Source organism: Osmerus mordax, chromosome 7, assembly GCF_038355195.1.
Source record: "Osmerus mordax isolate fOsmMor3 chromosome 7, fOsmMor3.pri, whole genome shotgun sequence".
NCBI classification, from domain to species: domain Eukaryota; kingdom Metazoa; phylum Chordata; class Actinopteri; order Osmeriformes; family Osmeridae; genus Osmerus; species Osmerus mordax.
This window is the reverse complement of record NC_090056.1, coordinates 16,273,900-16,292,121: the sequence shown is the minus strand read 5'-3', so window position 1 is coordinate 16,292,121 and position 18,222 is coordinate 16,273,900. Positions and strand designations below refer to the sequence as shown.

Here is an 18,222-nt window from a genome sequence, read left to right as displayed (position 1 = left end):
CCCTGTACTTACTGTAAGTCGCTCTGGATAAGAGCGTCTGCTAAATGACTAAATGTAATGTAATGTAAATGTAAAAAGAGAGAGAAAGAAATCTAGAGGAAGAGAGGAGTCCAGTCAGGATGTATATCCAGGTCCTTTACCTGCTGTCATTGTACAGGGCCTCCTTTTCCCCCTGCAGGCGCATGAAGCTGCAACACAACCACACACACACACACACACATTGAGACTATCATCAGGGGAACCCCCCTTACAGGATTTGATCATATCAAAAACCGCCATGAACCAGAGGGCTGCTAGCATCCATCTCATACCTCTCCTGCTTCTTCTTCAGTTTGTCAGATAGCTGGAAGACACACATGCACACATGTTAAATGGCACATTACCTATATCTGGTATGTGTGTAAACACACGTATGTGCTGGTTGTTACCTTGGTTATCTCTTCCAGTAGCTTTGTTATCTCTGTTTGTTTGGATGACTAGAAGAGGAATGAGAAGCGAGAAAGGAGTCGATATTTCAGTTCAACATGACAGTTTCAACCTTAAGGTCAGGCGCCAAATATTGACTTCCTTTCTTTCACAAAGAGAGAGCTGTATATGTGTGTGTGTGCACGTGTGTGTGTGTCCAATTACCTCAAGTGCTGTTAGCTGCTCCCTCAGCAGTCTCTTCTCCTCCACCTCAGTGTTCAGCTGCAGCTCCACCTCTGGTCCAAAGCATTGTGTTATTGGACACAGCGCAGCAGACCAGCCAATAGCACCCTGCTTTACTACACCACAGCTCCTCACTGACACCGCCGCTCCTGAGGGCACGCAACACGCAGCAGGGCTAGCACGCTACATGCAACAAGCCTAGCATGCTAGGCTAACACGCAGCGGGAGCAAACACGGTACTTGTAAACAGCAGGGCTAACACCAGCCCAACTAGCCGACTGCAAGCAGCTAGGCTAATACGCTACATGAAGAGCAAGTAACTTTACTATGCGAGGCACTGCTATGGGCCTTCTAAGCTTCACCAGAGTACAGTGACAAAGGAATCCCGGAAACACAATGTGTGTGGTTTATATTTAGGATTACAGGTGCCTATCCTCAGCCATGGTGTTAGTAGAAGCAGCTAGCCAGCGCCTGTATGTAATGTATGTATATGTAAACGGCGTGGGCGTGGGCGTAGTCAACGTGTTGCTAGGGCCAGCTGGCCCTGCCCCAGGCAGCCTGCAGTAAGGACCAGTCACACGGAGGTCGGTCCACCCGGCCAATCAGATTAGAGGCATTAAAGAATGTCATGTTGAATTATTTAAGACGATGGAACACTACTCACCGCTTAGTTCGTTTACTCTTTGCTCCAGCTTGACACACTTTGATTCTGCCTGCCAACACCGAAAACAGTTATGTTTTTAAAGTGACATGGTATTTAATATTCCACTAGGGGGAGATGTTGTGGGAAAACTGGAAGGACTCAAAACACTAACAGAGTCATTTAACAAAGAACGAGGGGATGGGAACTCGCTGGAGAACACCCAGCTGTTTAACTCACCTGTTCCACTCTGTCATTGGTTCCTGTGGAAGACTCCTCCCCTTTTCCGCTGACATCAGATTGACACTGGACACCGTTGCTGTCGCCACTGTCTGTCTCTGTGGTGTCATTGATCTGAGCCCGCCTCTCCATGTGCTGTTGAAGGGCTGGAGGGGGTGGGTTGGGATGAAGGGTTGAGAGGTCATTGGTTTGTGTTATGTAACAATCGTCCTAGCCTGGGCATTCCATCACCTCACACACATTTCTGTATATGCATCTCAGACACTCTTTTTATACCACACACACTCACTTATATATATCATATAAGTCCATCTAATGGCAATTACACTATGCATAAGCCACCTTATCTCAGTATCTGATTGCACTATAGATTGTTTAGTTCTTAGAAATAGTTAAACTTTAGTATTTTTACTTAATTTAAGATTTGTATATGTTTACTGTTATGCACCTCCCTGCCACAGTAAATTCCGTGTTTGTATAACATACATGGCGAATAAACCGAATTCTGATTCTGATTCTTTAGAACATTCTCCCTCTCTCTCTCTCTCTCTCTCTCTCTCTCTCTCTCTCTCTCTCTCTCACACACACACCAACTTTCTCACAGACAAGGATTATATCTCAGACAAGCACACATACATACACACCAACTCTAAACTCAAGACATCCCACACACACCTGCCATCTTCTTCTGGAGGGCGGCATTTTCGGCTTGCAGGCGGAGCAACTCTGCATCTACAGGTGGAGAGGCGGGGCTGGAGGCAGCAGGGGGAGGAGTCTTCCCCTCCTTCAGACACTGGTTCTCCTGCTCCAGCTGTTCGATCTGGGAACACAGCTACAATCCAGAGGAACACACAGACCATTACTTTGCGATCAGACGTCAAATCATTGGAATTCATTTAGAAATGTAACATATTACACCCGATAGCCGTATATTTCATCCAAATGAATACACATGCACACCTTAGACAGCTCCTGCATCAGGGTGCTGTTCTGCAGTCTGAAGTCGTCCTCCTGGCAGTGCAGTTTCCCCTGCAGCATCTCATTCTCACTGAGCAAAGCGTCCACCTCCTGACGACATCACAGACAGGAGTTTAAACAGAGATAAACGTTCTACTGGGTGACACAAAGTCTTCCCAGCAGATAGCACAGTTGAAAACTTAAGACTAAGAAAAAGGATGTGAATCAATCTATGTAGTATCATACAACTCACCTGAGCTTTTTTGCTCTTATTTAAAGCCTGAGGATAAAAATTTAAAACAAAAACATAATAGTTACAGCCCAAACACAGCTCTTTCTATTTAAAACTATGACTAGGTCTAGAGTCTAAATTCAAACATCAGCAAAATGTAAACACTTATTATGACTCATGCAGTAAGCTCCAGGGTAAAGTCTTAAAAACAGGCATGCTTGTTTTAGGCAGAGTTTAGAAAGACTCTGACACAGAGTTTTTCTGTTTCAGATATATGGGGCCATGAACCAAAGGTTAATTTGGTCAGAAACACACTATTCCCAGTTCTGGTCAGAGCCTGTAGAAGCTTGATCTCTACCTTCTGGGCTTTGATGTAGTCCTTCTCCAGGTTCACAGTCTTCTGACGAACGGCAGTTAGCTCTGAAAAACACAGTATTTACGTAAGGATTTATGGAATAACCCATTCCCTGGGTAATTTCGAGGGAATAGTGATGAACTTAACCTTTCTGGCAAACAGAGTTGGATCTAAATTCACGCCGACTTTGCTGTTTGTTAACCTCTTCATTTTTACATGATCATGAGACTGTACAATAACAGACCCAATACACATAAACACCTTACCTGCAATGTTCTTGCGCAGGTCGTCAGACAGCTGGTAGTTCTGTGTTCTGAGTTCCAGCAGCTGAGCCTGAAATAATTGAATACGATAATAATCATTCAGATTTTCTGTTGGTGTTGGGTGCATGACTACAATGAGAAATCATAATGCTTTGGACTTTCATTATCACTAAGAAGGGATTCATGTCAGCACCAAACAATTAGATAAATAGCTTTCGCACAAGAATAGTAGCTAGCTAGGTAGATAGCAATGTCAACAATTCACATTTGTTTACAACATCCAACACTGCATGTTATTCCCGTGGTGGACTTCAAGACACTATCCAAGGGTGCTGACACAAGCTTGATTATAGCTAGCGAGCACAGGTAGCATATTCATCATACAAATATGATATAAAACTGTGCTATTCGGTTAGGCAGCTAGAGCTAGCCAACAAGGTACGTAATCTAGACTAGACAAGAGCTAATGCTACCTGTGCTAGCTGGCCTCTCAAGAACAAGCAGCTACTAGAACTGCTGCTTGTGTTGTCCCCGGCCAGAGCTTGCTAGTCAGCCATTCATATGGAATTCGGAAGAAATAAAAAATGTACTTCTCTAGCTATCTGTGTTTGAGTTACGAGCTGCAACTATAAAATGTTGCCCTGGATTTGGAAGAGGGGGGAAAAAAACAGCAAAGTAACAGAAGCCTAGCAATATAGCTAGGCCACCTAGTCTAGCTAGGTGGCTGGGAGGCTCGCAAGTTAGCTAGCACGTTTCCTGGTCAATATTTGGGAGATTAAGAGCGACAGCCGCATGACAGTGACACCACGCACTGCAAAATGACAGTGATCCTTTTTGCCATACCTGCATTCGGTGAAACTCCTCTTCGGATAATGCCTGCGCCATCTTCACGCCTAATAGTAGGAGCTACAACTAGCTAGCTACAGCGGGCGAGGACACTGGGCGAATGGTCTCCTGGGCTGAGACGGGCGGGGGAAGACGCTGGATGGTGGTAGCTGCTGTACAGCAATCCCTTTAGATACGTCTACATATATCCACCACTAGGATCTCTGCACTATGCATTCTGAGTATATATATATATATGTAGCGTTGAATAATAAAGACCGAAATCCATCAGATATACGTTTGTCTTTTGGGTCAAGGACGTTGCTTGTAGGCTTTACGCCTTATAGTGACAGTTGCCATTACTATTACACCTGTCCGATAGGTGGCGTCCTCTTCTAGAGGTTAACGCGTTTACAAGGCCTGAGGTTAGGGCTGCCAACCAAATATTCATATAATGTTCGTTTATATTTTTATATCGTTTATTTTTATACACTATAGGCTATATAGTAGCCTATATAAAAGCTTCAAATACTTTCCTAAGACGATGTTGATTTCGACTGGCATTAAAATGCAACAGTTGGTCTACAGCTTGCCCTCCACTGTGAGCAGAAATTATCATGCGGACATTCAACAAGGGGTTTTATGGCATCGCGGGCTTCATATCTGGACTAGGCTATCCACAGAGTTACATTACATTTAGTCATTTAGCAGACGCTCTTATCCAGAGCGACTTACAGTAAGTACAGGGACATTCCCCTCTAGGCAAGTAGGGTGAAGTGCTTTGCTCAAGGACACAACGTAATTTTGCACGGCCAGGAATCGAACTGGCAACCTTCAGATTACTAGCCGGATTCACTAACCGCTCAGCCACCTGACACCCACAGACCACAATGTCAACTTCACTAGTCTTTTATTCAATTATCAAAGTCAAACCAAGAGACAAATCTATCACATTACTTCCGAGGCCAATCCGCCCCTCTATAAAGCACACACGACTCATTTAAAGTGGCCTATCTACCCCTGAATCTAATGAGGTTTTTATCATTTCATTTATCAGGTGTGCTTAACCTACCATAGGTTTTTCGATAGAGCGCATGAAAGACGAGGATGAACAACAAAGTTGTGCATTGGCGCCAGGTAAGCATAAAACGAAAGAGTCAATAGGTTTTAGGATAGGCCTTAAAGCTTGATGATAGCGCGGCGCTAGAAAGTCAACGCGGAAACCGTTCTTCTGTTGACAAGGAAATAGGTTACACTGCCCTGACTGAAACCAGAACAACTTCTAATTCTAGTGCCACGATCATTCAGACTAGGCTACCTATCCACCGATGGAGCTACATGCAAAGTTCGTGGACCAGATGAAATTCCTTTCAATTGGCAGCATCGCTTCAGAGTACAGCGTGAGTCTACTTTTATAAAATAAGGTGTCCTCATAATTATGATTCTATAGGCCTACGAATGTTTTCTCTGACTCTGACATAATCATTTAAACAGTCCTCTCATCATCTGTTTGCGGTTGTAATTGTAAATGCCAATGTTAAAAGGAACATGGAATTTTGTAAATAATGTAGCCAAGAGCACCTGTGTAGGCTGCAACTGAATTCTGCAACAATAGACTCCGATAAACCATAAGCAATAACAAATTAATGTCCACGTCTACAGTGACATTTTCCCAGTAGACTTAATAGGCTATATCTGGAAAATCCTGTCTTGACTCAACACAGAACCGAATGTAAAAATTAGCAGAAGTCGCTGATTTCTTTTCGGCTCCTACCTCAGACCTCTAGACTCAATGTCAAATCAAGAAATTGATTTCTTTTATTGAAAATAAAAATACTTGCTCTGTATAAAAACAAATTGTACTCTGATTAATTTTTTATTTATTTATTTTAAAACATTGCATCTTTTTAATAGACTGCACTGTTTGGTATTACGTTGTACTGGGTATTTATGTGTGTGTGTGTGTGTGTGTGTGTGTGTGTGTGTGTGTGTGTGTGTGTGTGTGTGTGTGTGTGTGGACTTGTTAAGCTATTCTTGTAGGTACCAGAAGGTCCCTCAAAAAATATTTAAACAAGAAATTAGCTAGGGATAGGTATAGGGTTTGGTGTAGAGTACAGGTTAGGTTTTTGGGTTATGGTTCAGGTTCAGGTAGGATTAAGGTTAGGTTCAGGGATTAGGGAAAATAGTATTTTGAATTTAGTACAATCTGAAAAATTAAGGCCCGCAGACAATTGCTTCAAAGCTAGCCAGAAAGCATTCAAGCGTTAAGACGTGATAATATTTTTCTAGACCCCAAAGGGAGTACAGTTTCCGTAACAGATTCAGTGTTCAAAATAACACCACATATTATATTATACAGACAGACATGCAGACAAGCATGTTATTCAGGGGTTGTTTGTATTTTTTTTATATGTGGGGTTACATCAATAACTAAATAGAGGACTCACATAACTCACTGTTGCATGTCACTGTCGGAAACAAAATCACCACAACCTATTTTTATTTGGGTCTGTCTCTGTAATATTGTCCTTGGGTCTTCCTCCCCATCTCTTTCTCTGCCTCAAAGTGTTATTTCTGTTTTGTGTCGGTAGACCATTCGATCCCAGACCTCAGTTGTCAAGCGAAACCTAGGCCTGACGACTGAGTCCGGAGGACTGAAGGAGAACGTGAAGAAGAACCGCTATAAAGACATCTTGCCCTGTACGCATCACTTCCTTTTACTAGAAAAAGGGTCATTGGGGTTCATGTTATCATGGAGAGAGAGGATTTGAATGATTAGTTGATTGAGTTTTTTTACATAATTTTTTTCTTACACAATGCCTTGCTCAACAATGGCAGAACAAGATGAAGTAAAATCTGAAATTGTGTACTAAAATCAACATCTAGTGTACTAACATCTAGTGTACCCTATATTATGTAAGGCTGCACTACTTTTTTACATCTCCTGTCATTTGTTTTGCTCTCTTATTCTCTCCCTCACACACTTTACCTATTGTATTTCTATGTCTCTCTCTTTCCTCTCTCTCTCTGTCTCACCATCTCCAGATGACCAGACTCGCGTGGTGCTAAATCCACTGACCAGTCCCTTTGACTCTGACTACATCAATGCAAACTTCATTCAGGTATGACTTCCCTCTGGCCCCCAACAGCTCCTGGCCCAGTCTCAATCATTTAAAAAACTCCTTGCTTCCTGCTCTCCACACTTACCAGAACAAACCACTGATCTACCCTGACCTGTTAGATGAGTACTATCGCCATGGAAATGTTAACAGCTTCCTCAAGTGGAATGATCCATGACTCCTGTGTTGAAACAGGACTCTGTCGCTCAGCTAGCTACTAGTGTCTCTGGTCAATACTTGAGATTCTAGAGTTGTGGGCAGAACACACAGTTATAAAGCAGTTATTCTCTGCTTTATCTCCTTTTGTCCATCAGGGGGCGACAGAGACTAAAAAGTACATTGCCACCCAGGGACCTCTGAGCGCCACACTGGTGGACTTCTGGAGGATGATCTGGCAGTACGAGGTCAAGGTAGGAATCAACCGTTGAGTATATGTGTAGCATTTTTTATAATCTGAGTTACTTTTTTTATGCTTTTCTGATCCCTGTTTTAGGTCATAATGATGGCATGCCGAGAGATAGAAATGACAAAGGTATTTAATAATGTAGAATGAATCTATAATGATTTGATAATTATTTTTCATAAATTCCCTTAACATATGTCTGTGAAGTAGAACTGAATTGTTGAACTGAACTCTGTCTCTCCTCCTCTCTGTCTCTCCTCCTCTTTATCTCTCCTCCTCTCTATCTCTCCTTCTCTCTATCTCTCCTCTCTATTTCTCCTCTTTATCTCTCCTCCTCTCTGTCTCTCCTTCTCTCTGTCTCTCCTCCTCTCTATCTCTCCTCTCTATCTCTCCTCCTCTCTATCTCTCCTCCTCTCTGTCTCTCCTTCTCTCTGTCTCTCCTCTCTATCTCTCCTCCTCTCTATCTCTCCTCTCTATCTCTCCTCCTCTCTATTTCTCCTTCTCTCTATCTCGCCTCCTCTCTATCTCTCCTCCTCTCTATCTCTCCTCCTCTCTATCTCTCCTCCTCTCCATCTCTCCTCCTCTCTGTCTCTCCTCCTCTCTATCTCTCCTACTCTCCATCTCTCCTCCTCTCTGTCTCTCCTCCTCTCTATCTCTCCTTCTCTCTCTTGGGTTGTCTGTCCCTCTCTACAGAGGAAGTGTGAGCGTTACTGGGCCGCCCACCAAGGAACCTCTCAGTTTGGACCTTTTCTTGTCTCAAATGTAAGGAGCATGTCTACTCACAAACACGTATCTCTTAAAGTTTTAGCACTGCTTTATTTTTTGCAGTACTTCACACACAGGATGCTGCTTCAAGGGAGTTTGTGTTGTTCTCCTGTTTCTGCAGATGTCAGAGTCTTTCCCCAACGATGAGGTAGTGGTTCGCTCCCTCGTCGTCCAGTACCTGAACGTAAGTGTAGTAGCCTGGAGGTCGCTTAAGCCATTTGATTTACATACATTTTCCTCACATTTTGCTCTCAGCATAAACCATCACTCGATGTTTGCATGATCTTAAGTGAATTTCTTTCAGCAAGAAAGCCAGTGAAATATATATATTTTAAAACGTGTTCTCTTTTGTATTCTGGGATGTTGTTGCTTAGGAGAAGAAGACAGTCAATCAGTTTCAGTACACTGCCTGGCCCGACCATGACATCCCGTACACTGCAGAAGGGATCCTAGGAATGATGGACATGGCTCGCAACGCCCAGGCGGGCAGCCTTAGCCCTGTTCTGATACACTGCAGGTCTGCTGGACACACGCACACTGTACAGACACAGTATTGGCATAGCAACTGAGCTCAGTTAAGTTAGTATACGCACACACATACCCTGGTATACAGATAGAAAGGTATACAGGTGAACACACACACACAAACACACAAGATGGGACTGTTCTGCTCAGGCAGACAGACAGATGATCCATATGGCCTGCCCTGTGAATCTCCATCTGAAGCAGACTGGTGGACTCTGCATGTTAATGAAGCGATTGAGATGGAGCGAGACTCGATCCATATTCACCTCCTGCTGGAGACCGGGCTAGGCCAGCACCACACACACACGCGCACCGACAAACTCACTCACACACATAGATTTCTTCTATACTTTCCACAGGACTGGAAGGACCCCACACATATAACGGCCCTGTAGAACACTGGATGTACTTCATGTCCAAATGAACTTAAGTTCCTCCAAAGATGTATTGCATTTTGTCAGAGACTGCCTGTCTAGATTGATGATGATGATGATGATGATGATGATGAAGATGTGGCTGTGTGCGTTTCCAGTGCAGGCTGTGGGAGAACGGGGGTGATCTGTGCTGTAGATTACATCCATGACCTCTTGGTTACCAAGGTGAGGCTCCTCAGGCCGCAGTCACAGCTGAAAGTCAGCCTCAGCACATCAGTACCCTGCTTTAGACTTAAAAGTCATTGCTTTGTCACTGGCATTCATAAGCAAAATATTGTTTACAGAGTCTCAGAACAGCATATAGAAACTGCGATATTTTGTCATTAGCAAATCAGAGAGGAATTCAGTATCATGAAGATCGTGCTGGACATGAGGAGACAGAGACAATCTGCAGTCCAGACCCAGGTACAGCTGGAGGGGGGGTTTTGAGGTGGCTTTTCTCAGCCTGGTTGCTGGTAAAAGAGGAGACGGGAGTCTGGTTCGATTTCTGGTTCAATGTGAAAGTTCTTTATTCATATCTCATCATAGGTACACACCTATGGGCCTTCCGCGGTTGAAGGCCTGCCAGAGCTTAGGCATCAATCGTTTTTATACTCTCTAAACAAGGCCCTCCCTTCAGCTAAACATGGGCATGCAGAAAACCATCCTGCTCTGGCTATCTCTTCCTTTTCCTAATGTCAGCACTTCTATCCAAAGTGTATCTCTCAGTCCAAAGGTCCTACATTAAACTGTGTCTTTGCTCTTTTCCATCTCTATTTCTGTTCACGTCAGGACACTCAACTAATTCAGTGATAGAAGTTTCATACAGTTTTCGGCCACAACAGGGTGTGTGTACTGTGTGTGTGTACTGTGTGTGTGTGTACTGTGTGTGTACTTTGTGTGTGTACTGTGTGTGTGTGTGTACTGTGTGTGTACTGTGTGTGTGTGTGTACTGTGTGTGTGTACTGTGTGTGTGTGTACTGTGTGTGTGTACTGTGTGTGACAGGTCCATCCCACCTCTGTTCCTCCCTACAGGAGCAGTACCAGTTTGTCTTTTCTGCTGTGGCACAGATATTTCAGAGGTCGTTACAGAGGCCTGTCAATCCTTCCTACAGCCTATCACAGGTAGGTTGGACTGAAATACCAGAAAGTCACAACAAAATAATATTCATGTCATTTACAGCTACGTCTGACCACCTACAGGCATTCCCTGCTCTTACCCCTAGGGGGCAGGCTAGCTAAAGCTAATCTCAAACCCATGCATGTAGCAGGGGTGAGAAAACAACCAGGTTGGCCTGATGTTACTGAACAGCTGAGACTCAGTAGCTAACACTGGCCTCCTGAGCTAACACCTCAGCTTGCTCAAGCACGGCTCTTGAGAAGTCCACTCCAATCCCGGTCCGTGTATGCCTCTCAGGCGCCAACATTGTACAGTGAAAAACCAATTGAGCCCATCAAATTGAGACTACAGACAGTGTTGTGGTCGTGTTCCAGCAGGTCTCCCCGCTGACCTGTACTGGTTTCACTGATGAATGAAAATATTGAAAGGGTGAGGGGTCAAGGGACCTGCGTCTGCTTGCTTCATTTAGTCTTTCTGAGATGAAGTGAGAAAATAGAGAAGTCAAACAGGAAGGATTATTTATACTTCCTCTATGTAGATGTCAAACAGAGGCACAAAGGAGAGGATTGTTTTTTCATATTTGCCTAGCCAGCAACAGCCCAGCAAGATCTGTCTTCCGCCCTCTGGCTCAGTCAGGGTCAGAAAAGCACCAGTGAGTCTCTATCTTTCTAGTCTCTCTGGGTGGGAGTCTCTCTGTAAAGAGTTTCTGTGGTTTCCGGTCTCGTTCACTCCTTTAGAGCAGTGGATCTGTCAGCAGAAATGTGGAGACGGTGAAGTGTTGTCAACCCGGCCGGATCGCAGCCAGCCCAGCCAGCAGCCACAAGCTCGCTAACAGGTGACCCTCCCTATCTGTCTAGACTGTGACAACATAGCTCACTGAAAACCATGGAGTTAGATGCAGAAATTATTCAATTTTTAGCGAGTATATTTAGAGACACATTCCTTAGTGATAAGGAAGTTAATTAAATTTGTTGTTAAAGTTGTTAAATGATTAATCCAATGGTGGTTTTAGGTCCTCTACTAAGAAACCGGAATTTGAACCTGATAATGAGAGAACTAAAGAGAACGAGAAGAGGAAATGTTTAAAAAAAAACACGAAAGAGAAGCAGATAAGAGTGACAGAGCAAGGACCATAGTTGACAAAAAACTAAAAGAAACACTTCCTCTTTTGCAGAAGTTAGGTATAGAGTTATGTATAGAGTTCAGGTTAGGTTTTTGGGTTATGGTTCAGGTTCGGGTAGGATTAAGGTTAGGTTCAGTGGTTAGGGAAAATTTGTATTTTGAATGGAACGGGTTGTGAGTCGTCATAGTACAGTACAGTATAGTACTCGCACAGAATAGTAAAACAAACATGTATTGTGTGCATCGTTCATTTTGATCAGTGCTGTACCAGAACGGTGTCACCACACCCTGTTACATTCCCTAGCCTACAGAGGATGTGACAGAGCTTGGTGTGACATTCTCACCCCCACCCCCAACTGCAAACATGCCACCTGGTAACCAGAGACCTATATCATAGTCTGCAAACTAACTGAGGTTGAAAGTGAATCAGAGAGCTGGTTTTGAATTTTAGCTGATGCTAAAATATTTATCTATCTTCATCGCCATATGTGACACACACCACACACACACCAGCAGCTGCAGTGAGACCTTCTGACGACAGTGCTAGGAAACTGTAAACACAGCAAGGTTACATCTGTAACCATGGTAACCAGTGTCTTCTCTCTCTCACATTCTGGAACTCTCTCTACTGAAGCATTTCAGATCGGAACGCACAGACAGTTATTTTGATGCTACGGACATAAGAAAACGTAATGTGTTCATTAAAAGAGTCCCAGTGGGTAAACCTTCCTCCTGCCTTGCAGGTCCACCTCTCTGCAACCTATACGGTCTGTAGACCACACTCCTGGCCAGAAAATGAACGACACTTACGCCGTGGTCAACAAGACACGGCAGACCATCCCCAAGTCCAAGCCCTCCATCCTGGCCCCCTCCTCCAAGAATCACTATGACAACGAGGAAACGGGAGGAGCCAGTGGAGCCCAGGCCACTCCCCTCTATAGCACTGTCAGGCCACGGTCCAGAGCCCTCCACCCCACCCTCTCTGATACACCCATCTATGACACCGCAATCCCAGCCAATGCCAGGCTATCCCCTGAGTCACTTGACCATCTAAGCGGGTATGAGCTTGTCAAAGGTGAGTGCTCCAAACGTAACCTTATTGTCGGTTCTCCACTCTCTTCCTAAAAGAGAAAGTGTAAATTAGGCTGAGTTACAAACTTAACCTTAGGACTTATTCTCCCTACTTAGACAGGAGTGTCAAACGGGCTCAGTTCCAAACCTAGGTTACCCTTATCAAGAACAACAGTAGTGTGTTCAGCATCGCTATGTGCCATCATCCGCATCATGGTCAGGATATCTTCTGTGTTGAAACTTCAGTACTCTGGAGATCGAGTGTGTTTTGTTCCTTGCATGTTGAAATGTGTGGGGTGGGGGTGACAGCATTCTCGTGCTCCAATTAGGTAACACTTTCATGTAGACAGGAAGAGTGACTGGAATGCACCACTGCTGATGTCAAGGACTGCGCCATGCTCTGTCCTGTATGCCAGAGTTCCATGGCGACCTTAAGAATGATATTTATTTTGTTGTTCTTCACAGCTCGGTCTTCCTTAGATGACGACTATGAGTACGTCTCCGAACCCATCAGGGAGACCCCCAGCAGCTGCAGTTCTCCCACCAGCCTGGGTGAGACAGACTGTGCTCCCAGTAAACACACACACACGCAACACGCTCATTGGTAAAAAGAGACAACCTCCATACATACTGTGAAGAGCCTAAACAGTGTAGTAAGAAGGTTTTCTCTCTCTCCCTCTCTTTTTCGCACCCCCTCTCCTTACAAACACACACACACACGTGGCTCTTTTAGGTTTTAATTGTCGTGTCAAGAAACCTAAAGGACCTCGAGATCCTCCGGCAGACTGGGCTCACGTGGAGAGATGACACCCCTGCTACACACCTGTCGGATTGTGTGTTAGTCTCTGTGTGTGTGTGTGTGTTCACGTGTGTGTGTGTGTGTTCACGTGTGTCACGTGTGTGTGTGTGTGTGTGTGTGTGTGTGTGTCTGTCAATCTGTACAAGAGCTGTCCAGCACTGGTTACAGTCACTCATTTTTAATACTCCTAGTTTTTGTCTCTGTCCAAAGTTCTGTTGTCTTGGTTGAATAGTTGCCACAAGGGGACAGTAGAGTAACATGGGTACTGCAGCAGGTTGTATCTAATGTATTAATGATGATGGTAATAATAATAAAAAGTTATCTAATGGTCATGATTGTTGTAATAATGATAACATTTTGTGAGTGGCAATACAATATACACTTGTTTTCAAACCTCTATTAATTCATGGTTATCATGAACATTCTACAGCTTTGCACACACAACCTGTAGTCAGCATGAAGAAACACACACTCCAAAGGACACACTATGACAGTATTTCAAACATTATTTGAAATCTCAGGAAATATTTGGAGATTTTAATGACTAATGATGTCATGAAACCACAAATCCACCCCCCCCCCCCACCCCCAAAAAACACATACTTCTGTCCCTGCAGCCTAGGAAACTCAAGACTGGGAGTGTCGGACAGAGAATGAGTGTGTGTGTGTGTGTGTCCGCTAATGGCCCGTCCATTCTCTAGCTGGCAGGGCCAGTGGGGTGTGGGGTCCATGCCCGGCTGGAGGGCTGATCCTATTCAGCACATGCTAATGTGAAACCAGAATCTAATGACCTTCTGCCATGGCTTCTAAACCCAGGCCTACAGCTCTACCATGGCAACCTCTCAGCTTGCACACACACATACCATTTTATTTGGCAGTGTGGTGTATTAGCCACTGCTCTAATAAAACCTTCCCTCGAAAAATCCATCTCTCCCATCAATCCTTATCTTCCTGTAAAAGGGCTGATTCCATCCTAGCTTTTACAACCTGACCACACCACACTAATGTGTGTGTGTGTGTGTGTGTGTGGCTATCCTGTTTCAGCAGCAGAATGAGGAAACGTGTTAGGATAGACATGTCAATATTGATCTTGATCAATCTAATCCATAGGACTATGGATTGAACCATGTAAAACCATCACATCTTGAAGCCCATCTGACTACTGTTGTTGCAGTTCTGTTCATTCTGTTCCACGCAAGCAGCCTTTGAATGAGAGACATGTAAGTATGTTTGTCAGACACCAATTAAACAAATCCATGAAATTAATATGAAAGGACTCAGTGTATGAAAATTCAAGGTTCTAAAAAAGACAAATCATATTCATCCTTTTGCACCCAGTGTTTTTTTGAATGTGTGTGTGTGTGTGTGCGTACGTGCATGTGTGTGACACAGGCTTTGGCCTTTGTGCCGAGGTGTTGCTGGCAGAGACTGAATAGAGCTGGGGCTGGATGCAAGGTTCTGAGAGGCGGAGAGGAGAGATGGAGAGGAGCAGGGGAGAGGAGAGGAGGAATAGAGGTGTGAGAGGAGGGCAGGGGAGGAGAAGAAAGAGGTGGAGGGGAGGAAGTAGGCATGAAGTGGAGGGAGAGGGAAGATGGAGAGCAAGGGAGGGAGGGCGATACACAAGGAAAGAGGAGGCCGATGGATGAGAAGGAGTGGATTGGACTTATGACAAGTACAGAGAGAGAGAGAGAGAGAGAGAGAGAGAGAGAGAGAGAGAGAGAGAGAGAGAGAGAGAGAGAGAGAGAGAGAGAGAGAGAGAGAGAGAGAGAGAGAGAGAGAGGGTAGCAAAGAAAGAGGCAGACAAGAGGGAATTGGGGAGAGGGGGTAATGGGGAGTAAGAGATAAAAAGAGACAAAAAGAGAGGGGAAGAGAGTTGGAGGAGATGACGAGGGGGGTTGAATGAAAGCCCTGGCAGGCAAATAGTAGTTGAATTCTGGTGAAGTGAGGCAGAAGTTTACAAGCTGTAATGAAGGCCTCTGTCTGACACTGGATCCCTGTAGTGACCTGCAGTAGGACTTGCTGTACTATGGGACTTGCAGTAGGACTTAATGTAGGACCGACTGTAGACTGCTGAAGGACCTTTTTGTATTTTATGACATGCTGTAGGACTTACTGTAGGATTTGCTCAGAGATTTCAACCAGTAGCAGTCTACTGTCTTCTCTGAACTAGCAATACAAACTGAAAGTATAGATCTGTGTCTGTATAGTCTTGTGTGTGTGTGTGTGTGTCTGTTTTTAAGTCTTTAGTCTGGGAGTGTATCATGATTACTGCTAAGGATGCTGGGAGTTCAGGCTGGACCTGTGGTTACAGCAGATTAAAAACTCCCTCTGAAACTCACACTGCGCGTCACACAAGCCTACACACACCACTCTTCCACACAGACACACGCAAACGTGCACACAGACAAGTACCGATACACATTCTCTTTTGTCTGTCACTCACACTCTCTCTTCAACCACTAAGTGCAGCTCTGTCCTGGCTACTGGCTACGAGTTGGGGGGAGAGATAGCACAGGGTAGAGACAGGGTCTGCTGCGTGGCACTGGTGGGTGTGGGGAGTTGTGGGGTATGGTGTGGGTGTGGATGCGTGTGTTTGTGTCTGTCTGATTAGGTATGTGTGTGTGTGTGTGTGCTGGGTGGATCACAGCAGCAGCCCCAGGTCTAGTGTTGGCAGAATGACTCAGAGGAGAGAAGACCACAGGAACGCAACACTCTGAATCAGAGGAGGAGGAGAGGGGGAGAGGAGAGGAGAGGAGAGGAGAGGAGAGGAGAGGAGAGGAGAGGAGAGGAGAGGAGAGGAGAGGAGAGGAGAGGAGAGGAGAGGAGAGGAGAGGAGAGGAGAGGAGAGGAGAGGAGAGGGAGGAAGGAAGAGGGAGGATGGGCAGGAGGAGTTGGAGGAGTAGCCTGAGGAGAACAACAGCTGTCTAAACTTGTGCATCACCCAAAATATTTAACACTAGGACAAGCGGTTAGCTCACTTCCCCCCAGGACGAGAGCTCTCTAGCTCAACTACTGTTGAGCTAGAGCCGGTTGGGTTTGCTGCATGGCTCCTGAAGACCATGGACCTTCTCTGCCTGAATCCTGACTCATTTATAATCTTTAAAACATGCCATTTCTACCAACCCTTTACTGCACCCTACCCTGGAGCTGGGTATGGTAGGGCAGTTCTATGCAGATTCAAATCCTAGTCTTGAGAACCTATGGTTGGACTAAGAGAATGTGCTATTCAAACAGGCTACAGTATATCAATATTTTTCTTTCTTACAATATTTTGAAACAAAGAGTTATCCGTTGTCTGAGTTATCCGCTATACCGTTGCTAAGCAGTGTCTCAATGTATCATCCTTAATCAAGGAAAATGTGAGCCATCGACTAACAGCCTGATATTTAGTAGCATCCCTCCTGTCTCGCTGTGGTGAGATCGTGCTGGTTCGAGATGATCTTTGGCACCCGTGGTTCAGATTTTCCCTCAGCACATTGCCAGGGGCAGTGTCATGCCAGTCTGGCAGGCGGGGGCAGGGGCAGTTTGCGGGGTATCGGTGCAGTGTTTAGCGTGAAGAGTGGAGCAGCTTTTTCCCTATGGAGCACACCACCGGCTCCACCATCCCCAGCACCCAACACACAAAGAGTTGTTGCTAAGCAACTGTTTCAGCTCCCCTTTTGAAGTTCTCCTCATTTTTTTCTGCAATGAGGTCAAAAAAAAGAAAATACAATGGAAACTGTAAACTGTAGTTCAATAAAAACGTCAGAAACACAGAGCATTGAGGCGCTGCTGCAGAATCTCGTAACACTTTCTGTATTTATTGCGGCAAGTGTTTTCTCATGTCTGAGTTTTTAAGAGTTTAGGATTTGGTTGTTTTCCGTCATGAACTCGAGCAAACAAACAGAACCGTGTGGAGTCAGAGAGCATGTAAACCACAGGATGAAAGAGCCTAAAAATACACAGCCTCTCAGATGATACAAGCAGGCCAGCAGTCTGCTTCTAAGTAACCAGGCCTGTTAGAAGAGGCAGGCGAGCTGCAACAGCTTCCTCCTTCCACTGCTCTCTATCACTCTCTCTCTCCCCTCTCTCTCTTCCCCCACCCTCTCTCTTTCTTTCTCTCTCCCCTCACTCCCTCTTTCTTTCTCCCCCCCCCCCAGCCTCCTTGTGTCTGTCTCTCTGTGGTTAGGGGGGAGGAGAGGAGGGAGGAGGGTGTGCTGCTCTGCGGTCGCTACCCTCTAAACTACACACATGATTTCACAAACAGCTGCAGTGGGCTTATAGGCCCCAGATGTGGGGCTCTAGAGGCTGTGGAGACTCCCGGGCCTGGGGGGCTGGGAGGGACAGGGGACGGGGGGGTCTGTGGGGCCGGGGCTGCCCCATGCAGCAACAGCAGCCCTCGTGGGTGAGCCAGCTTAAGGACTAGGCCTAGCACCCAGCAGCCAGCAGGCCAGCACACTGGACCATTGTCATGCGTGCTCAAGACGGTTTTATGGTGACTTAAGCTAATTAAATGGGAATGGACATAAATTTACACGTAGCTTCCCTCCATTGAGTCGTTTCCTCAAGTTGTGTGCGTGATTGTGTGTGCGCGCATATGCATCTGTACTTGTATGCGTGTGTATGTGTGTTATTCTGCAGGCGCTTCAGACGTTTAAAGCAAGACAGTCTACAGTAGGCAAGGTCTCACAACAACTTATTTTTATTACATGGAATTGTAAGTATTGTACTGACCACTCTGTGCTC

At 45.1% G+C, this 18,222-nt stretch overlaps 2 protein-coding genes across 4 annotated transcripts in view; one reads left to right on the top strand and one right to left on the bottom strand.

Moving 5' to 3' along the window:
* gripap1 (GRIP1 associated protein 1) overlaps positions 1–4,481 on the bottom strand; it is a 22,870-nt gene extending 18,389 nt beyond the window's left edge. For 2 of the 3 annotated variants that reach the window (XM_067240465.1, XM_067240466.1), the window contains exons 1-12: positions 4,179–4,481; positions 3,339–3,405; positions 3,076–3,137; positions 2,739–2,765; positions 2,489–2,596; positions 2,204–2,360; positions 1,529–1,674; positions 1,313–1,361; positions 631–797; positions 429–476; positions 312–343; positions 141–188 (exon numbers count right to left, since the gene is read on the bottom strand). In XM_067240465.1, coding sequence (XP_067096566.1) covers positions 141–188; positions 312–343; positions 429–476; positions 631–797; positions 1,313–1,361; positions 1,529–1,674; positions 2,204–2,360; positions 2,489–2,596; positions 2,739–2,765; positions 3,076–3,137; positions 3,339–3,405; positions 4,179–4,220 — 953 coding nt within the window. In that variant the 5' untranslated portion in view covers positions 4,221–4,481. The remainder of the gene's footprint in view (positions 1–140; positions 189–311; positions 344–428; positions 477–630; positions 798–1,312; positions 1,362–1,528; positions 1,675–2,203; positions 2,361–2,488; positions 2,597–2,738; positions 2,766–3,075; positions 3,138–3,338; positions 3,406–4,178) is intronic. The other variant, XM_067240467.1, reaches the window with a different exon arrangement.
* A 961-nt stretch (positions 4,482–5,442) lies between these two features.
* ptpn18 (protein tyrosine phosphatase non-receptor type 18) lies at positions 5,443–13,829 on the top strand. The gene is made up of 15 exons (XM_067240384.1): positions 5,443–5,560; positions 6,752–6,860; positions 7,206–7,282; positions 7,594–7,689; positions 7,773–7,811; positions 8,376–8,444; positions 8,569–8,631; positions 8,822–8,964; positions 9,505–9,571; positions 9,734–9,811; positions 10,421–10,510; positions 11,243–11,340; positions 12,371–12,702; positions 13,164–13,250; positions 13,432–13,829. The coding sequence occupies exons 1-15, from the start codon at positions 5,489–5,491 to the stop codon at positions 13,503–13,505; spliced, it is 1,494 nt and encodes a 497-aa protein (XP_067096485.1). The 5' UTR covers positions 5,443–5,488; the 3' UTR covers positions 13,506–13,829.
* The last annotated feature ends 4,393 nt before the right edge of the window (positions 13,830–18,222 follow it).